The sequence below is a fragment of the Artemia franciscana genome, chromosome 4 (assembly GCF_032884065.1).
Source record: "Artemia franciscana chromosome 4, ASM3288406v1, whole genome shotgun sequence".
NCBI lineage: Eukaryota > Metazoa > Arthropoda > Branchiopoda > Anostraca > Artemiidae > Artemia > Artemia franciscana.
Window position 1 is genome coordinate 28575809 of NC_088866.1, and position 22952 is coordinate 28598760.

Below are 22952 nucleotides of genomic sequence, written 5' to 3' on the forward strand. Positions count from 1 at the left end.
TAAGTAGAGCATTCGGCAATGTTGACCGTATAACTTTGTTTAGAACGCTTTTAGGAACAGGAATTCCGCCACCTTTTTTAAGGGTTCTTCTGTCGATGTATTGTTTGACCAGAAACGAGGTAGGGAAGCGGTATATCTAGAGTCTTTTTTTATGTAAAAGGTGTAAAACAGCGTGGTACCCTATCAACGAAATTTGTTACTATTTTTATAAATGATCTTACCGAATACCTTGAAAAAAGGTGGGCGCCAGTTGTACACCTTGGAAATAATGTATTGTAATTACTATTATTTGCCGATGGTATTGCCTTGTTCCCCAGATGCCGCTCGGAGCAGCAAACTCTGTTGAATTTGACAGCTGATTATTTAGAGGAAAAGAAAATGGAAATTAACACAAAAAAGAAAGAGGTGATAATTTTTTGCCTTAAACAATCAATAGGAAATAAAGATGAAGATAGTTTTAATTTGAATGGTGAAGCTGTGAAGGTTCTGTCTCAGACAATATATTTAGGGTTCCATCTAACATTCAACAGAAGATGGAGCAATCATATTTCGAAGATGGCAAATCGAAGAAAAGCAGCAATGGGAACGCTGACCAGGAACAGTTATTTAATGGGAATAGGTAACTTAAAGATGCACAAAAATGTGTTCAACTCAAAAATAAGGCCAATCCTGCATTATAGAGGAGAAGTATGGGGCCTAGAAGTGGCAAATTCATTAGAAACTCTACAGCTATAATATTACAAATGAATGCTAGGTCTGCAAGCCACAACCCATACACTTTTCATCAAGGGAGATTTGGGACTTTTCTCCACGAGAAAACATAGTTTTGGCTGAATTAATCAAGTTTTGGCTGAAAATGCTGTAATGTCCCTCCTCAAGACTCATCAGGCGTATGATGAATTACTTGTCCTGGAACGAAAGTCTTCATGGCCCTTCCATGTAAAAAAAAAACTCCTGGACAGCAGAGGTTTATCGTATGCGTGGAATGGAGGTGATCGTCCAATTTCAGATCACAAAGTTTTTGTCAGAGATCCAATTATTGCTGGAAGATCAAGAAATCCAGAAATGGTGGAGCGACATTAGCCAGTCGGAAAGCTTAAGTTTTTACTATAAGGTGAAAGGAAATTATGGTGAAGATTTTTATTTTAAATTCAGGATTCCAAAAGAATCCCTGAGGTCATGGATGCAGGTGCGAGCAAACTGTCTCCCTCTTTATAGTGTTTGGAAAAAAAAATGTGCTACCCAGAAATGTGGAATACTTGCCCAATTTCATGGTGATTTTGATGGGCTGGACCATTTTCTTTTCAGGTGTCAGGGGCTAAATGATGTAAGAGGGAGCTTTCTAGGGATGGTTGGTCGTGAGCACCTTCTTGAAATTTTGAAGTCGACGTCGAAAGTAAATATGGTAGCAGTGGGAAATTTTGTCTGGAAAGATCTTATTATTCAAAAGCCGAGTGTTACATAATTTAGTTTGTTTGCTGTTTGTTGTTGCATATTTATGTATACGGCATCAAAAATGGCTTTAAATGCAATCATTCATTCATTCACTAGTAGAACATTGACATAGGTGCCACGTCAAGGCATTTCTGCAATAATTGAGCAGTGTTGGACACATATTTGCCAAATATTGTTGCTTTTATTGCTTGATTTTTTACTCACCGGAGAGAAGTAATGTGGCGGAGGCGATTGGGGGCACGTCACTGACTAAACGAAGTAGTCAGTGTCCTGTGTGATTCTGGAGGTACAGGAGGAACTAAGGTCTAAGGTAAGGTGCTTGCTGAATATTTTACATTAATAATTTACAACTCTGAGCGATTTGTTTACAATGAAATGTATCTCCTATGGTAAATATAAATTAGTTTCACTATAGATAAGAGACATAAATAGTGACGAAGACCACACTGCCTTTCCATGACAAACACTAAAAACAAGAAGAACAACAGGGAAATTTGCAAGACAGTGGAAAACAAATTAGAATGAATATTTCGGCCCTATGTCCAAGCGCCGTCCTCAGCAAGACATAAACATATAAGAAGAAAAAACTTACAACAGGGTAAAATCAATAAAACTAGAATGAAAAATGAAAAAAAGGACATTTCTGTTGGGAGGGAGATTTTTTCGAGGAGGTGGAGCTAGATTTCCTGGCAGTATTTAAGAAACGATCAGAAATTGCATAAAAAAAGAAATTTTCAACTGAAAGTAAGGAGAAACATTAAAACTTAAAACAAACAGAAATTATTACGTATATAAGGAGGGTTGCCCCCTCCTCAAAGCCTCGCTCTTTACGCTAAACTTTAAAATAGTGTCCCAATTCTTTAGAAGGGATTGCTGAAACACAAGGGTCATTTAATTAGAACAATAAATTACTTTTTTAAAAGCGCCGAAAAACGTCAATGTGAAGCGCAAGGAGCTGAGGAGGGGGCAACCCCCCTTACATACGTAATAAACTCTGTCCGTTTTCAGTTTTATTGTTGCTCCTTTCTTTAAGTTGAAAAAAACGTGTTTTTTTTATTTAATTGCAGGTAGGAGACAACAAACAATACACGTGTAGCAGTGGAATAATAAATAGACATATATATCGGATATTTCATTGTAGATATATCTGTAGAAAAGTATATATTGCAGACATTTTACTGTAACCAGGACACAACAAAGAGTAGTTGCATAGTAGTAAAATATTAGAAACAGTAGTATAGATTAGAAAATTCATTGTAGTTAGGAGACAGCAAATAAAAGAATTAATAATACATAAAGTCGTATACAAGAAACAGAAATATGTCAAAGGTAAATAATATGAGTATATGTTTAAAAAATGTAGCCCATTTAAGACTTTTTAAAACTAAAAAAGCTTTCTTAGCTTTTTATGTAAAAAGTTTCAATCTTTTACACAGTAAAATAATACGAGTTTTGTAAATCCAAAGCATGATATAGAAAAAAAAGCTTTAGCTTGTCGTAGAACGGAAAAAAAAGTTTTTAGGGAGACTTAAAACATAATGACAAAAATAAATGAAACTTACTTTCGTTTTCTGTCGTGCTGAAACAAAGACGATAATATATGCGACTTTCCAACTCCTTGTGTTCCGATACAACCAACGACTAAAAAGTCTGACTGCTCATTTAAAAACTGCATAACACTATTCGAGAAAACAAGCATTTCATCCAAAAGCTTTACAGGTAGTTCCTTTTTCAATCCTAAAAAAGTAATAGAACATTTACACACGGATTTATCTAATTTATTTGAATTTACGACTACTTTGGCTATTGAGGAGGTAAATGCATACCACTTTCTTGCGGTGAGGTGAGAAAAGATGGAGTTTTAGGCTATTTTATCTTAAAATTCAGTTTTTCTTTCCTTAAATCACACTTGCCAGCGATAATGACAAATTCCTGTGGACGCTCACCAGCAATGAAACTGGCTCATCTCATCAGGCAGTGCCGTTCAAAGGGGGTAGGGGGCGATGGGGGCAACCTACCTCGGGCGCCGTGGCGGGAGGAGGCACCGCGGCTGGGGGTTTACCCCCTTTGATCAAATTTTCCACACTTTGATTCGGCTTCTTTTGCTTCTATTTGAATCGGGAGTGAGGCGGTGTAATTAATTTTTCGCAGGCGCCACCAACCCTATGATCAGTTCTGCCCGCAGGCACATCCCAAGTTGTGCATATTGGCTTACTGCACCAATGTTTGACAAAAAGAAAAAAAATTACATATGAGGAAATATAATTTGAAATACAAAAAGAGTGTGTTTTCAGCCAGTAGACGAAAAGAAGCGAAAAGACAAACGCAGATATTTCAGCAAAGGCATCCGCTAGACCGTCTTCAGTGCTAAAATAAATAAAAAGCTCTACTCTGACTTGGTTTTTTCTTCGTTTTAGTCAGTGTTTCTTCTATTCTGTTAGAGTTTATTTCAAAAGGTTAGTTTTTTGTTTTAAGCACTTAAGACAGCTTGGCAGAGTTCCTTGTCGATATATCTGCATTTGTCTTTTCGCTTCTTTCCGTCCACTGGCTGAAATTACCCTCGTATACTTGTTTTTTTTTTTTTTATTATTATTATATTTTCTTTTTGTCAAAGGTCATGTATAGTCGGTGTGGTCATAGAACGTGTTTGCTGCACTAATCCTTGTCAACTGATTACTCTAGAATCGATCGTTAAAACTTCATGAAAAGCACCCAATAATGTCTCTTCTGATGACTCATGGCAATTGAGGACAACGTAGCACATAAGAATATTAAATAAAAAGAATTATTTTGCTTCGTAAGAAGACTTTGTGATATCTTAAGATGTATTTTTGTTTTGTAAGGACTATTTTTTGTTTTGTAAGAACTATTTTTTGTTTTGTAAGAAGCATTTTGTATTTTGTAAGAAAAATTTGTGATCTTTTGGGATTCATTTTTGTTTTGTAAGAAGTATTTTTGTTTTGTAAGAAGTGTTTTGTCCTGAAATGAGAATTTGTGATTTCACAGGATGTATTTTTTGTTTTATAAGAATTATTTTTTGTTTTGTGAGAAGTATTTTGTATTTTGTAGGAAAAATGTGTGATCTTTTAGGTTGTACTGTTCTGTAAGAATTATTTTTTGTTTTGTAAAAAGTATTTTGTAAGAACAATCTCTGGTTTTTGACTAATCTTTTACTTCTTAAGAATGATTTTTTTAAGATGTATTTTTTGTATTTTAAGAATTATTTTTTGTTTTGTAAGAAGTATTTTGTTTTTTTGTTGAAATGAGAATTTGTAAATTCTTAGGATGTAGGAAGTATTTTGTATTTTGTAAGAAGAATCTGTGATCTTTTAGGTTATATTTTTGTTTTGAAAGAATTGTTTTTTGTAAGAAGTATATTTCTGTTTTGTCTCAAGTATTTTGTATTTTGTAGGAACATTTTGTGATTGTTTAGGATGTATTTTTATTTTTCAAGAATTATTTTTTGGTTTGTAAGAAGTATCTTTTATTTTGTAAGAAGTATTTTGTGTCTTGTAAGAACAATCTTTGACTCTTTATGTATTTTTGTTATGTAAAATTATTTTGTCGTTTTGTGAGATTTTTTTGCAAAAAGAATTTGGGATTTCTTAGGATTTATTTTCTGTTTTGAAATAATCATTTATTTTTTAAAGAAGTATTTGTATTTTGTAAAAAGAATTAGTGATCTTTTAGGATATATTTTTGTTTTGTAAAAAATATTTTTTGTTTTGTATTTTTTTTTTTGTATTTTGCAGCAAGAATTTATGATTTATTAGGATGTGGGCCGGAAGGTATGATAAGAAAGGTGAATTGTGCCAAGCTGCCCTCAATTGCCAGGAATCGTCAGAAGAGACGCTATTGGAGGCTTCTCATTAAGTTTAAAGAATCAATTCTAGTGTAAACGGATATTTTGGTAAGAAAATGACAAAAAATGCCATGTGTGCGATAATGCCTGCTAGAGGGAGTCACTTGCTAACCATTCCGTGTCACAGGCGGGGAATTGCCATGAAATATTGCAATCTAACAATTAAATGGCAATTTTCCGCTGTTCAAATAAAAAACAATGATCATTTTTAGTTTATAAAGTTATTTTTGTGGGGGTAGAGGTTGAAAAACCATTAGGCGTGATAATGTGCGCCAGAGGGATGCCATTTGCCAGCAATAGGTTACCACAGAGGTAGGCGCAAACAAAATCTTGGAATTGGAGCTTGGAGCAAATTTGGTGGAACCGGAATTGTGAATCGGACGGCAGAAGTGGGGAATCTGGAGCTGATGCAACCGGAGCCAGATCTGGAGTTGGGATCGGAGGCGGCATAGTGGGAGCTGTAGTCGGTTGAACCGGGGTGGACACCAGCAGAGTCGGAGGGGGACCGTTGTAACCGGGGGTCAGAATAGGAGGAAGTGGAATTGGTTATCAATTTATTTTAAAAAGTATATATCTAGAATTATCATAAGAGTGATAAGGGTTGCCAGAGCGTCAGTCATAGTTTGACACTACGGCTCGAAATGACATGGTATACTACAGAGGTTGGCTTGCAAAAACAGACACCAATGGATTTAATGCATGATTTGTAACAAGCAAATATTTGGAAATTGTCTTAAGAATGATAATATGTATCGTAGGAATGCCACGAGCCAGCCACGTAATGGCATGGTGGAATGAATAGCCGTGGAAGGCATCACATTGAGGGGTGGCTTGCAAAAACACGAATGAATGGACTTGTAAGCATAATTTTATTAAGATAATGTCTGAAAAACGTCTTAGGAATAATAATGCGTACCATAGGGTTGTCATGGGAGCAGCCACATATTGCCACGGTGACTTGAATTGCCATGGGGGCCATTACGTTGCCAGGTCGCTGAGGGTGCCATGTGCCATCCATAGTTTGACAAGGTAACGTGAATTGCTAGAACTAATTAAGATCTCTCAGAAATAACTCTTAGTATGGTTTAAGTTTATCTCTAATAGCAACCCTCCCCTCCGGAATTGGTTGATAGGGTGGCCTAACCACATATTGCCACGAAGGCGTATGCAAAGCCTTGGCTCAAAGAAACGTAGAACTTCCACTAAAACTCTCAGAAATAACTCTTAATTTTGCTTAAATTTATCTCTAATAACAACCCTCTGTCTGAAATTGGTTGTTAGGGTGGGCTAGCCAGATACTGTCACGGTGGCGTGAATATGCATAGCCTTGGCTCAAAGAAACATAGTATTTCAATTAAAACCTCTCAGAAATAACCCTTAGTTTGGTTTAAATTTATTTCTAATAATACGCCCCCTCTGTAATTGGATGCTAGGGGACCCTGTTGGAATTGGATCTTCGGGGGCACTGCTGGAATTTCTCGCTAGGGTCCCATTGGAATCGGTTTCTAGGCCCCCTGAGGAATTGGAAGCTAGGGGGCCCCGCTGGAATTTCTCACTAGGGGTGGGTCAGCCATTGATCGTCAAAAGGTAGGAATTGGTATGGAACATCGCAATCTAACAATGAAATGGCAGGTTTTCGCTTTTCAAATAAAAACAAAAGTAATTTTTTAGTTTATAAATTTAATACTTTAGAGAAGAAGGTTAAAAACCCTTAGGTATGATAAGGTGTCTCCTGAGAGTGTCACCGGAGCTGGTACATTGAGCCAAGGTGGCCTCAATTGCTAGGAGTTATCAGAATAAACGCTAGTGGTGATTTTTCATTTAGATTAAACGATCGATTCTAGCGTAAAAAACATTTTTGCAGGAAAATGCCCGAAAATGTCATGTGTGCGATAATACCTGCTATAGGGTGACGTATATCAGCCGTTCCGCGTCACAGGCTGGGAATCACCATGGAAAATTGCAATCTAGCAATGAAATGGCAAGTTTCCGCTATTCAAATAAAACAATGGTGATTTTTTAGCTTATAAATTTATTTTTGAGAGATAAAGGTTGAAAAGCCCTTATCTGTGATATTCTGCTCTCCAGAGGATGTCATCGGGGGGTGGCACACTCTGTCACGCTGGTTTCAATTGCTAGGAGTCATCAGAAGAAACTCTAATGGGGATTTTTTCATAAAGTTTAAATGATTGATTCTAGCGTAAACGAATATTTTTGCAGGAAAATGTCCGAAATACGTCATGTGTGCGATAATGCCTGCTAGAGGGTGCCGTATGTCAGCCATTCAGTGTCACAGGCTGGGAATTACCATGGAAAATCGCATCGAGCAACGAAAAGGCAGGTTTCCACTGCTCAAATAAAACAATGGTCATTTTTTAGCTTATAAATTTATTTAAGTAAAAAAGCGCGTTCGGTAGAAGAATTTTTAACTACTTAGGTCTAGCAAGTTTTTCTATAGAATTTCTAAGATAATTTTCTAAAAGCAAATATTTTCCATGTTCTAACTTGTTTTTAGTCCTTTTTTTTACTTACAACTACTGGAAGAAGTTGAAAGTCGTTCTAAGCATCCTAGGGTTCGTTCAGTAGAATTTCTAACTAAAATGTTCGTTAGAGTTTTAAATAAAACTTTTTAACACCGGTTCTTTTCTTCGTTCTCTCTTCTTTTTTTCACTCAAAGCTACTAGCCCAAGTTGGCAGCCCTTCTAAAGATACAAAGTTACGTTCGGTATGCAATTTCTGTGCAATTTTAACTAAATATTTTGCTAAATTTTTGATAAATTGTCCAAAAAAGACTTCTTTTCTGTATTCTTCCTTTTTTTTGTTTGTGACTGCTGACCCAAGTTGGCAGTCGCTGTAAGTTAAATAATACCGCTAGTACGGTCGTTCAAAAGAGGAATTTAAAAGCATTTCAAAAAACGTTGCACCCAAGACTTAACGGTAATGAATTATACCGTATTTAAAGATTTTAGTCATAGATTAAAAATCTGGTATACCATTTAAGTTAGTTTCCTCTCCACAGCCTCTCCAAATTGTTTCTAATATAATGTGACTTATTAAATTATTTAGTATATTTAAATTACAAATTATTTGATAATTATATTAACAATTATTAATATTATAATATTACATAAATATTAAAAACTATATGATTTATTATAATCAAATTATATAGGCAAAATTTAATACAATTTGAGGAAATTTTTTGGTTGAATCTCTGAGGATTTTATACACATGGGCAAGGGGATCACAACAAAGATTAAAAGAGACGATCCGCTCAAGAAAACTTTAAAGCAGGCAGAAATACTAGAACATTTCCTATGGCAGAAACGTGATGTTGGTCAAATTTTAAAGAAACAAGCAAATTATTTGAAAATCATTAAAAAACGTTGCAGAGATTATAATATTTCTGGGAGCCAGGGACCACCAACCTTCCTCTCTCTGCACTCGAACCTTTCCATGGTATATGTCTCCCTTTTCAAGAAAATATTACACTCACCCTCTTCTCCCTCGGAGTTAGACATATGCGCACTATCCTCAAGCATGAAAATGAAACCCAATGCAAATACTGCTGCTCTACTATCTTTTTCGTAAACTGTCTGCAAGTTCTTCACAGGTCATGAAGGGAGGTAATAAAGAGAGTATCCTCCAATATTATTCAACGAAACCCCCTTGCAAAAAATGTTAAGCATTGGAGAAGTAAAACATACTTGACTGGTTGGTCATTTCCTTTCCAAAAGATCTTCCAACTCTTCCAGCCTCAAAGACCTGTTTTTGAATGCACATTTTGAAGTATTTGATCACAACATCTACGTAAAATACTCTTTTCTTTCCCTAAATGTCAGGCCTGCATGCAACTATGGTTTTTATGCAGATTGTACGAAAAATTAAACATAACCTGAAAATCCTCATAGATTATGAGGAGAGGTAGCAGAGGGTGCCCCCATTGTTATTCAATGGAACCTCAATTGCAAAAATCTTAAGCATTAGGACTTAAACAAAGAAGTTGACAAGACTGGTTTCAATTTAATGAAATATAATACATCAAAGGAGTTGATAGCACTTCAATATATATATGGCTACAAGGCCACTGCTGATTCAGAGTAAAATTGTCATTGCCTGTTTCCTGGTATGAAAAAAAAAGAGCCAATTCGACGGTTAGTCAACAATATAATTCAGACAAAAATAATACCAAAAGACTGCGTTTTTGTAGAGAGCCGAGTCTTTTCTGCAAAAAACAGGAGCAAAGCCAAATACTGCACTCCTGCTGTACACGTTCTTTTTTCACAGCCTCAAAAATAGCATCTGTTAGTATAGTTAATAGCCAACATACAAAGAAATAGCACGTAAACAGCAACAACATTGATAATAGAGCCAAAAGAAACTGCTCGTTACTTTCCCTGTCAAAGTGACAGTTTTAGGAATTATCCATGCCAGTTTATGAAACTTATAAAGGATATGAAAAAAGCATCTAAATGACTTAATATTTACCTTGACTTTCTTCACTACTTCCAAACTCCAGTGAAATGGTTAAAGTACATAAAAGCTGAAACACTTACCTTGGCTTTCTTCCCTGTTTTCATGGTCTACACCACGAGGAGGTTAAAAAACCCAAACAGGGGAGAAATTTAGCTGAAAATTATAGAATGAAATTCAATGTGTACGAGAATCTTAAAGCTAATATCTACAAGAAAAACAGTAGCAATCTAAAAAAAGCCACTTGCTGTCGCCATATTCATCAATTAGGGAGGGAAGAAGAAGCCAAAAGAAGCCCCAATACAGCCACAGAGGCTGGATGGGATTAAAAGTATGGCAAGGCTGACATATTTACCTTGGTTTTCTTCACTGCTTTCAAGCTCTGCTACATGAACCTGTGAAGTTTGTATTTTGACTGGCTTCTCAAAGAAGTTTGATTCTTTTTGCTCAGCTTCTCTTGGCAGAGACGCTTTTCGGGAGGTTGAAACACTCTCAGAAACTTGGGCTTCCTCACTGGAGAACAAGGTCTTGTGTTCATAACCAGTAGGTCTTCTCTGGAGCAACATAGGCTTGATAATGGGTACTGAGGCCTTTGAAGGAGAATCGTCATAATATGATGAATGGGATCTTTCTCTTGACTTTTCTCCGTCTCCTCGGGGTCTTCTACCTGGGTTTCTAGACATTACCAATCCTGAGAAGCTGTAAGAAAAATATATCTTTAATTGTCATAATTCATTGCTGTGCGGCAAAATATATTAGGAACAGCATTTATTCTTTAGTATGAATTAAATAAAAAAAACAAGTTTTTTCAACTGAAAGTAAGGAGCGACATTAAAACTTAAAACGAACAGAAATTACTTCGTATATAAAAGGGGCTGCTTCCTCATCAACGCCCCGCTCTTTACGCTAAAGTTTGACTCTTTCTCTCAACTCTTCTTTTTAAAACAATAAAAAACTTTACCGTAAAGAGCGGGGCGTTGATGAGGAAGCAGCCCCTTTCATATACGAAGTAATTTCTGTTCGTTTTAAGTTTTAATGTCGCTCCTTACTTTCAGTTGAAACAACTTTTTTTTTTATTTAATTTCTGAACTTTTTTGAATCAATGCATGTTTTGATTTTGGCTCTCTACAGAGAAATAATTAAAAGAAAAATTTGCATTTTTTTTTTTTTTTTTGGCTTAATGGCTTTCTCATAATTTTGATCGAATGATTTTGAGAAAAAAGGAGCGGGGGAGGAAGCCTAGTTGCCCTCAAATTTTTTGGTTAATTAAAAAGGCAACTAGAACTTTTAATTTTTTACGAATCTTTTTATTAGTAAAAGATATACGTAACTTATAAACTAGCTTACGTAAAGAATTTTTTATTCTCATGTTTTTATTACACATACGAGAGGGTTCGCCCCCTCGTCAGTACCTCTCTCTTTACACTAAATCTTAAATTTTGTCCCAATTCATTAAGAATGACCCCTGAATCAAAAAAGCCGTAGAATAAATAGTTGACATTACTAAAAATACTTTTAGCGTAAAGAGCGAGGTATTAGGAGGAGGTGAGCCGTTCATATGGGTAATAATTTCTGTTGTTTTAAGTTTTAATGCTGCTCCTTACTTCCAGCTGAAATAAACTTTTTCATATTTATTTTTTCATTTTTTTTAAATAATGCTAGTAAATCCTGCGCTCCCTTCATGGAAATTTTCTTCCCCCATGACAAATTCCTCGATGGAAAGTTCCCCCGGTATATCCCCCTCTTCTCAATCCCTCCCCCCAACCAAAAAATCCTCCTGAAAACACCTGTACGCTTCCCAACAACCATTACTATATGTAAGCACTGGTCAAACTTTGTAAATTGTAGCCCCTCCCACGGGGACTGTGGAGGAGTAAGTCGTTTCCAAAGACATAGTTATAAGGTTTTTTGACTACGCTGAATAAAATGGCTAACTCAAAATTTTGATCCGTTGACTTTGGGAAAATAATTATCGTGGGAGGGGGCCGAGGTGCCCTCCAATTTTTTGGTCACTTAAAAAGGGCACTAGAGCTTTTCATTTCCGTTGTAATGAGCCCTCTCGCAACATTCTAGTACAACTGGGTCGATACGATCACCCCTGGGAAAAAGAAGAAAAAAAAATAAAATAAACACCCATCCGTTGTCTGCCTTCTGGCAAAAAATACAAAATTCCACATTTTTGTAGATAGGAGCTTGAAACTTCTATAGTAGGGTTCTCTGATACGCTGAATCTGATGGTGTAATTTTCGTTAAGATCCTATTACTTTTAGGGGGTGTTTCCCCCTATTTTCTAAAATAACACAAATTTTCTCAGGCTCGTAACTTTTGGTGCGTAAGACTAAACTTGATGAAACTTATATATTTAAAATCAGCATTAAAATGCGATTCTTTTGATGTAGCTATTGGTATCAAAATTCCATTTTTTAGAGTTTTGGTTTCTATTGAGCCGGGTCGCTCCTTACTACAGTTCGTTACCACGAACTGTTTGATAAGGTGCGAAGACATAAAATAAGATTTATTGCAAAAAGCCTGCAGGCCATAGCAACATAGAATACAGTCTATAAACTAAGCTCAGAAACAAAATACAACTTTAGAAAAAAGAAAAAAAAACAACACGCCAAGGTTCAAAATATTAACCAGCAAACACCAATCATAAGAACCATAACAAGCTATCCTCTCAAATATGATTCACTGTGTTTAATCCCAAAACGAAGGAACTTACACAACTGTTTAATAGCACATGCGTTCCTCTCAGCCATCCGCTCAATTAACCAGCATTCACTCCCAATCACTCGTCCAAAACCGAAACATTCATTCCGCAACTTAGACAACTCTTCACACTCGGATACAAAATGAAATAAGTTATCATTCACACATCCACACAAAGGGCAAGAGTAGGGGCCAGCCACCAGCATAAACTTCCAAAAATTTCCTTCAAAACTGCTACAAAAAAAGTTTCAAGTTTAAATCCGATGATTATATTGTATTAATACAGATTTGTCTTCCACCCATTCCACAATGAATATTTTAGAGAATTTATTTTGAAGAAGCATTTATGATTTAATAAATAATTGTTTCTTACTAGAAAAGCACTCCCAGGTATATATACATTATGTTGAATATCCACAGATTCGTGAATCCTAAGTCTGGGCTGTAAATTCAAGGGTCAAAACAGCAAGTTGCCAATACTTCAAAAAATACAAGCAAATAATTCTATTTAAATTTTTACCAACTCAATTTGTTTGTGTAATCCCCCCCCCCTGAACAAAAATCCTGAACACGTCTTTGTGCAAGCACGAAATTGAAAAACTTCATTCTAATTGAATAAATTCTGCCTTCATTAGGTACAATCTAATAAAAACTGTGTGTAAGTCGGAGAAAAAGTTTGTTTCATTTTTGAGACATATAAAGTAAAACGAAACAGCTTCCTGTAAAATATCAAGAAGAAAAATCTTTTAAAACTCGGGCTTATGAAGCCACGTCACTTTGAGAAAGACACAAATAAAATTTTGGCACAGGCCACGTCAACACTTAAGATATCTTGGGAGAGTACTAAGACGTTGTACAGAGTGTTCTTGCTTAAATCACTGGCACTATTATGTATATCACACCTCTATTCTACTGATATTGCTTAAAATATCTGTGAAAAGAAGCATATTCAGATTTAAATAAGGCTAAAATACAAGAAGAAATAAATAGATAAAAAGGTCAATGCAATAAAAATAGAAGTTAATGCAGTTACTACAATTAAAGCATCTATAAAAAGAAACATAAATACGAAATAGAAAAATCAATACAATGAATATAAAAGTCAAATAGCCTACATTATAACTTAAAAAAAAATCAGAGAATTTTATGCTGATTACAACTCTTTATATACTTAGTCAACAACAACATAGTCTTTCTATGGACCCACTTAGGGGACTTAGCCTGACCTAGAATTGCTCTCATTGTAAATGCACCAAAATACTTTATAATTTGATTTCTAAACAAAATTCTTTGTACTTCATATTTTGTGCACTTCATAAGAATATGCCTAACATCATCATACTCATTACAAATATCCCATAAGGGCGAGCTAACACTCCACCAATTGTGTAAAACTGAATGGGTTTTGGCATGACCTGTCCTCAATCTAAAAACAGTAACAGCAACACATCTAAGATCATGCACACGTCCATCAGGTGGTGCTTTATAGTCATAAAGCTCTAAAATTGAATTTATGCAACTTCTAATAAAGTTATTGGTCTCTCTATCACATAACACCTTATAAATACATGCAATTGGGTTTTACACTTATACCCTGACCATTTAAAATACCCCACTTTGCCATTATATCAGCAGATTCATTTCCAGCAATTCACACATGTGCTGGGACCCAGACTAGAGATATATTATTTTATATATATCTATTATTTTATATATTTTTATATATATACTAGCTGTTGGGGTGGTAAGTCGCGTAAGTCGTTACGCGCCATATTAGTTACGCGCCATTGTAGTTGTGTCCCTATGTCCCACCTGTGAATATAGATAGATATATATATATATATATATATATATATATATATATATATATATATATATATATATATATATATATATATATATATATATATATATATATATATATATATATATATATGTTTTTAACTACGTAAAACTTGCGAATATACAACATTCTTTGCTGTCCCATTGTCTGTGCATATAAATAGATTGTCAGGTTTACCGACTCTTGAACATGCAACATATAATGGTCCATGGGAAAACAATCCGTATTCAGATCTATACCTCATGATTCTAATGATTGCCCTTGAGCTTTGTTGATGGTGATTGCTAATCGACCATTCCCTGAGTCGCCATCGTCATTTATATATCCCCCTGTGCACCCCGGCGTCCCCTTTGTAGTTATGTCCCTGTGTCCCGGTCGTCATTTATATTCCCTGTGTCCCGGTCGTCATTTGTGTCCCGGTGTTCCAGTCTGTGATTTCTCTTTGAGTGTCCCGGGCGTCATTTATATTCCTTGTGTCCCGGTCGTCATTTATATCCCCCTGTGCCCCCCGGCGTCCCCATTGTAGTTGTGTCCCTGTGTCCCGGTCGTCATTTATATTCCCTGTGTCCCGGTCGTCATTTGTATCCCGGTGTCCCGGTCTGTATATACATTCGTTTTTTAGTTTTGTTTTTCTCCTTTATTTTTTTCCTTTTTTCTTTTTTTTCTTTTTTAGTTTATTTAGATTTTTAGATTTTTTAGTTTTTTTATTAGTTTTTAGTTTTTTTGTAGTTTTTACCATTTTTTTAGTTTTTTTAGTTTTTTTTTTTACTTATGTCCTGGTCGTCATTTATACTCCCTGTGTCCCGGTCGTCATTTGTGTCTTGGTGCTTTGTTGATTGCTAATTTATATTATATTTATATTTATATTTTTTATATTTATTAATATTTTTTAGTTTTCTTTTTCTCTTATTTTTCAGTTTTTTCCTTTTTTTTAGTTTTTTCTTTTTTAGTTTTTAGTTTTTTTTTGTTTTTTACCTTTTTTTAGTTTTTTTAGTTTTTTTAGTTTTTTAGCTTTTTTAGTTTTTTTATTAGTTTTTAGTTTTTTTTTAGTTTTTGCCTTTTTTTAGTTTTTTCAGTTTTTTTTAGTTTTTAGTTTTTTACCTTTTTTTAGTTTTTTTTAGTTTTTTAGCTTTTTTAGTTTTTTTTCTTTTTAGTTTTTTTTGTAGTTTTTACCTTTTTTAGTTTTTTTTCTTCTTTTGTATTAGTGTGAAATAATTCAGACGTCATATGCGGACAAACACGACGTCACTCGACAGACAGACAGACAGACATAACCCACAAACAACTTATTTTTATATATATTTATTCATATTTTTTTGTTTTCTTTTTCTCTTTTATTTTTCAGTTTTTTCCTTTTTTTTTAGTTTTTTTCTTTTTTAGTTTTTAGTTTTTTTTAGTTTTTTTACCTTTTTTTAGTTTTTTTTAGTTTTTTTAGTTTTTTAGCTTTTTTAGTTTTTTTATTAGTTTTTATTTTTTTTGTAGTTTTTCCCTTTTTTTATTTTTTTCAGTTTTTTTTTAGTTATTAGATTTTTACCTTTTTTTAGTTTTTTTAGTTTTTTAGCTTTTTTAGTTTTTTTTTCTTTTTAGTTTTTTTTGTAGTTTTTACCTTTTTTAGTTTTTTTCTTCTTTTGTATTAGTGTGAAATAATTCAGACGTCATATGCGGACAAACATGACGTCACCTGATCCATCCACAGATCCACACACAGACAACTTATTTTTATACATATAGATATATATATATATCTATATAGAGATATAGAGATATATATAACTATAATTGGCTGATGCTGAGTCAGAGCATATCATCCAACTCTGGGCATACCCATATGACTTAATAAATTCCAATGCCTTATATATAGCAATCATCTCAATTGAAAAAATAGACAGGCTGCCTGGTAACTTACAACTACATGCAACTGACATACTGGGGACCACCACTGCACAGCCAGCACCCTTATCTGACTTGGAGCCATGAGTAAAAATTTGTATATAGTCTCTTAAGTGGTCAGTTTATCTTAGCCAGTCATGTTTGACAGTCAAGTTATTATTATCCCCATGATCAGGTACAGGAAAATACACATTATTCTCTATTGCACATAGCTTATTCAATAGGCTATATTATCCTCAAAAGATATCTAATTAATGGGTAATATATTTGGGCACTCATTTGAAAGCAAATTATTACACCTATAAAAAGCTGGAGTATTCCTATCCTTGAAACTAACATTCCTATTATAATTATTTATAATTTCCCTCTTGATTATATCCTCATTTAAAGTAGATTTTTTAGTGAAATACTTCACAAGTAACCTGTCACATCGCAGCTTAAGCGTGCTCACCCCCAATTCAATCATTATAGCTGGAATAGAGGTACTATTTAGGCAGCCAATGGATCGACTAAGTACACTGTGGAACACAGTATCTAATTTTTTTAGGGTATTCTGACTAGCATCACCATATATAAAGCTACCATAATCAAGCTTACTAACAATAACAGCCTTTATAATTTTACTAAGACACCCCTTTTCCCTAGGCACATTACATTTATAAGGTTTAATCTACTTCTGATATTGCCTAACAAATACTCAATGTGCCTCAACCATATCATTTTACAATGACTTTGCTAAGATCTTATATCTTTTGAAAGGAAAGGATTTTTTAAGAAAACTGAGGACTCTGATCTTACCTCTCAGGCCACTTTATTAGAAAAATAAAGTTAATTTTAATCTGATCAGTTGTTATCATTGAAGTGGATATCATTGAAGTCTTCTGTTTAATTTTCAAAATCTTGGAAAATTCTTAGAGTGGAGGGATCAGGATGAAACTTGGTGGGAAAAATAAGCAGAGGCCCTAGATTCGTGATTGACCTAACCGGAACAGATCCGCTCTATTTGGGTGAGTTGGGGGGATGGTTAATTCTGAAAAATTAGAAAAAATGAGGTATTTTTAACTTACAAAGGAGTGATCGGATCTAAATGAAATTTCATATTTAGAAGGACGTTGAAACTCAGATCTCTTATTTTAAATCCTGACGGGATCCCGCATCACTGGAGGGGGGAACCAGAAATCTTAGAAAACACTTAAAAGCAGAGAGATCAGGATGAAACTTGGTGGGAAGAATAAAAACAAGTCCAAGATACATGACTGACATAACCAGACCGGATCTGATCTCTTTGGTGGAGTTGGTTGGGGGGAGTAATTCAGAAAAATTAGAAAAAATGAGGCATTTGTAACTTATGAATGGGTGATCAGATCTTAATGAAATTTGATATGTAGAAGGAGCTTGTGCTTTAGAGTTCTCATTTTAAATCCAACCAGGTCCAGTGACATTGGGGGGAGTTGGAGGGGGAAACTGGAATTCTTAGAAAACATGAAAATTAAGGTATCTTTCTCTTATGGATGGGTGATTGGATCTTAATAAAACTTAATATATAAAAGGATCTTATGTCTCAGATGCTCCATTAGAGTAGAGAGATTGGGATGAAACTTGATGGGAAGAATAAGCACAAGTTATAGATACATGACTGATATAATTGGAATGGATCTGTCTCTTTGGGGGAGCTGGGGGTGTTAATTTGGAAAAATTGGAAAAATCAAGGTACTTTTACCTTAAGCATGGGTGACCAGATCTTCATGAAATTTGATATTTAGAAGAAACTCATGTCTCAGAGCTCTTATTTCAAATCCTGACCAGACCTGTTGACATTGGGGGGAGTTGGAGGGGGAAACCAGAAATCTTGGAAAATGCTTAGAGTGGAGAAATCAGAATGAAACTTGGCAGGTAGAATAAACAATATATGTGATTGATGTAACCATACTGGATCTGCTCTCTTTGAGGGGCTAAAGGGTAGGGTTCTGTGCTTTGGCAAGTTTGGTGCTTCTGGATGTGCTAGGACTATGAAAATTGGTAAGCATGTTGGGGAGCTGCAAAAATTGACTTGATAAAGCTGTTTTCCCCAATTTGACCATCTGGGGGGCTAAAAGGAGAGAAAAAATTAGAAAAAAATGAGGTACTTATAACTTATGAGTGGGTGAACAGATCTTGATAAATTTTGATATTTAGAAAGACATCATGACTCAGAGCTCTTATTTTAAATCCTGACCAGCATTAAGCATCTGGTCTTCCTTTTAAATTAATCTATCAATTCTTAGAATTTTCCAAGAGCTCATACCATATGAGCTCTTGGCTCTTCCAGCCTTGTCATGAGTGCCATATGAGCTCTTAGCTCTTGTTCATCTATGCAATGAATTTTTTTTTTCTTTTTTCTCTACAAACTGTCAAATCAATTCTGAAGAAAAGAGGGACTTAAGGAGAATTCAGTGCATATGTACAACTACTTAGTGCTGCTTTTCAGTGCTTCAAAAAGCAGATGAAAATTTACTAGATGTTTTCCAGAGAAATTGCCTAGATTGTTCTGGGTACCCGGCTGACTGACCATATTTCAAACATTAGGTTGTACAAAAATGTGATTCAATCCTGCTTTCTTGGGCTATAATAAAAGAAAGGTAGAGATGGCCAGGTCACATTCTATGGATGAAGGATGACAGATTACCAAATATTGTCCTTTTTGGCCAACCATCTGGGGCTACACAGAAAGAAGGTTGTCCTTGTCTGGGTTGCGAGGATGTCATAAATAAAGATTTAAAGGAAATGGGAACTTCCTGGGAGGGTGTAAAGAGGGAGGCTTTAAATAGATTAGGTTGGAGGAGGAGCGTACGTAGCTGTGTTGGCCTCAGGTGGCTTGGTGCTGCAGTGAGTTATTAGTAGTAGTATACAACTAAGGATATGGATCTGCATATTAGGGGGGTCAAAGTAAAATTCAATGTAAATAATTGTTGGCCTATCTATTAGTCATGTCTCTCAAGTCTTTCATCACTTCCACCAATTTGATTTTAATTCAAATCAAAGATGCCAGCATTGCCTCTTGCTAAAACTATCTGTCTTGGCTTTCTATCATTAGCCATAGCTCTCAGGTCCTTTATCATATTCACCAAGTTGATTTTAATACAAAACCAAAATGTATTTGTGGATCTTTGGAGCCTCATAATTTGGGATTGTGCAAATTTGTGAAGCTGAAAATACTTTTCTTGTACTTCATTTAAGTAGAAGATCTATTTTTCAAAGTTTCACTTTTATAGCACATGGATTTTTAAAGGTCATCAAAGGTCTGTACCCTCTAGAAGGAGAAGGAGTAGAGATAGGCATACCTTTCCAGATTGCACTTTAGTAAGTAGGTCCATCTCTGAAAGCTTCATTTTATAGACCTAGCCCTTTTTTAAGATATTCTAGATAATCTACTTTTTTCTATCTTGGAAAGGAGTATAGGGTTATGAAAATGAAACTTTCAATGATGGATCCACAGAATAAAGTATGTCTTGAGAAGGTACCTGAAGTGGGCTACCTACTTCTACTCCTTCTCCCTCTAGAGGGCACTGACCTTTGATGATATTTGCTTAATCCTAATTTATGAGGTTAGATCTGCAAATGAATTTGCTACATTTAGAAAAAAAAACATTGATGTTACTTAAGGACTTAGAAATCAAAAGAGGGTAACAAAGTAGCTTAACAATATCTTCACAGAGTATTTAGCCCTAGATTCATTACTAAAAGTTTGGGTAAGATTCTAGTTAATTGACTTCTTGCTATCTCGGAAAGGGTTTAGGTTAGGAAAATGAAACTTTCAGAGATGACTCTACAGGCTAAAATATGTCCCAGGAAGGTATTTCAAAGTACCCACCTCCACTCCTTCTTCCTCTAGAGGGCCCTGAAATTTACCTAAATGACAGGTCTATACCTATTGAAATTTTGACAAAACAACATTTTACCTTAATTTTCAGTTACCAGTTGCTTTTTCTCTGCCTTTAGGTCTGAAAATGCGATTCTTGTTATTTGAGTAGAACTTTGAGCCATATCAATGGTTTTTTTCAAAATTTAGGAAATGTATTTGCATATCTTTAAAACCTTATAAAATGGAATTGAGCAAAGTTATGAAGCTGAAAACAATTTTGTTGCACTTCAATTAAGCAGAAGATCTATTTTGCAAGGTTTCACTTTTATAACACACATATTTTTCAAGGTCATCAAAGGTCAGGGCCCTCTAGAGGGAGAAGGAGTGGAGGTAGTTGCTTCAAAATACCTTCCTGTAACATGCTTTAGACTGTAGATTCATCCCTGAAAGTTTTGATTTCCTAACCTAAACCCTTTCTGAAATAGCAAGAAGTCAATTAACTAGAATTTTACCAAAGTTTTATTTTCCAAACGTAGGCTAAACCCTTTTCAAGATAGTCAAAAGTAGTTTGTCTAGAATTTTACCATAGCTTGTCTACAATTTTACCAAAAGTAGCATAGCTGGTCTAGAATTTTACCCTTTTTCTTCTTATATGAATTAAACTTTAGGCCTATACTATGCCTTTACTAGCTCTTTTGCCAAACTGAAATATTTCCTGAGATAGCAATAATCCCACTATTAAGGATTTTACTGAAGCTGCTGTAGCCTACTGGAGGGGATAGATATAGGGTAGACTAACAAATTAAAATAACCTACCTTCTTTTCGCTTAATTTGGGCCAGATCTAGCCTACAGATTAGTTACGATAGTTTCAAACAGTTAGGTCAGCGATTTTATAATGAATTCCTTTTGTAACAACCGACTTTTATTTCTTTTCACATGTCTGGTGAATTCGAATTTATCGTTGAGTGCGTTCCACATTTAACAAAAGTAACTAAAAGTTACTAAAAGTAACTTTTTCCGTTCCAGCTGACGTTATTTTGTAGCTGGAACGACAGAAAATTTACTTCAAAGTTACTTTTTTAGTAACTTTTACTAAGAAATAGGTAACGAGCATCTTTAGTGAAATAACTTAACATCATTGCCATCATTAGAAAAATGTATATCAGCTTGAATGATGGCTAAAACCCAAAAGTATGAAGATTATGAACCTTTATGCAGAGAAGAAAATGCAACTGAAATTGTTCAAAGAAACAGTAATGGTAAAAATCTTATTTTGGCATTAAACTAATTTTCAATGAAAAATTGATTGGTAAAGTTGTAGCATTAGTGTTTTCTGCTGGGCATATTTAAAGAAGCTTCTTCATCAATTTATTTGGAGGTAATGTCTTCAGGCTTTGCTCTAGGCTGCTTCTAAGCAAATTCTTGTAATCCTTGAACAGTTGCTATTCAAAGATAGTGGTAAATTGTTATGTTAAAATGAGCTAGCCTAGCATGAACAATAGGAATAATTGTCCAGGAAAAAACAAATAGTTCAAAGATAGCTGTTTAGTGTTAGTTTAGTATTCCACTTGACAGAAAGAAACAGTGTGTTACTGTGGAAGCTGTTTTGACACACCACCTATTTCCATATGTCGTCTTTCTTGTATTTATACCATTCTCATCATTCGGAATCGGTGTTTTGGGAGCCAGTATTTCCCCCTCCAGAAAATTCTCCTCGGAAAATTCCCATTACACGATATTGAGCACCCACCGAAAGTAAAAAAAATAGCTGTCTCAAAATGTCAATCAGATACCCAGTTGAAAAACTTGTTTTTTATCCAGTTCCAAAAATTGTAGGGAGGTATATGGACTAACAACAAGTCCTTTCCCCTCTTTGACTTCTTTTCCAGAATAACTAGCCACTGAAAGCGCTATTCTCCTCCAGTCTGCAAACAATGAATATATGTAATTATGAACAATAATACACTTTTATTGATTGTGGGAAGTGCGAGTACCTGAGCTACCTGTCCCCAGCAGTTTAAGGCCACTAGGCCGGCCGGTACCAATACGGCTCTTCCTACTCATTCCCGCTCTCTTCTGCACAATCAAAAACTATGGATAAATCACGTCCTTTTAAAAATTGACTTCTTCAAGCTGAAAAAACTTGTTGAAAAACATGACAACTTGAAAAACTTGACAAGTTGAAAACTTATTTTTTATTAAGTTTCTGATAGTTTTTTAAATAATGCCCGGAAATTACTCCACCAGAAATAATTTATTCATACTTTCCGACAATACACTATTCGCATACAAGGGGCATATTTTATAACTCAAAGACTTCCCTTGTAGATGATCAGGTTATCGCCAAAGGCACAGTTATTAGATTTTTCAACTACGCTAGAACAACAAAATATCAGTCAAAATTTTGATTCGACGATCTTGGGGGAAAAAGGAGCGTCAGAAAGGGACTACCTGTCCTCCAATCGTTTTTGGTCACTTGAAAATGACGCTAGAACTTTAATTTCCATTCGAATGAGTCCCTTTTCCCGACATTCTAGGACCACTGATTCGATACGATTGCCCCTGGAGAGAAAAAAGAAAACAAATAAACACTCATCCGTGATCTTTCTTCAGGTAAAAAATACAAAATTCTATATTTCTGCAGATAGGAGCTTGAAACTTCTACAATCAGGTTCTCAGATACGCTGAAGCTGATGGTGTGATTTTTATTAATATTCATTCACTTAAAAGGGGTGTTTCCCCTCTTTTTCGAAAATCAGGCAAATTTTCTCATACTCGAAGTCTTTGATGGATAACACTAAACTTAATCAAACTTATATTTTTGTCAGCCTAATAAGCTGATCCTTTTTATATATTTATTGGTATCAAAATTTCGCT

At 34.9% G+C, this 22952-nt stretch overlaps 1 protein-coding gene across 4 annotated transcripts in view; it reads right to left on the reverse strand.

Annotated features, from left to right (window-relative positions):
• Nucleotides 1–21061, reverse strand: part of LOC136026256 (nonsense-mediated mRNA decay factor SMG9-like) — a 104871-nt gene extending 83810 nt beyond the window's left edge. For all 4 annotated transcript variants that reach the window (XR_010617250.1, XM_065702632.1, XM_065702633.1 and 1 more), the window contains exons 1-3: nt 20890–21061; nt 10146–10489; nt 3018–3192 (exon numbers count right to left, since the gene is read on the reverse strand). Coding sequence is in view for 3 of the 4 variants with exons in the window: in XM_065702632.1 (XP_065558704.1) it covers nt 3018–3192; nt 10146–10473 (503 nt within the window). In the remaining variant the exon portion in view is untranslated. The remainder of the gene's footprint in view (nt 1–3017; nt 3193–10145; nt 10490–20889) is intronic.
• Nucleotides 21062–22952: the final 1891 nt, after the last annotated feature.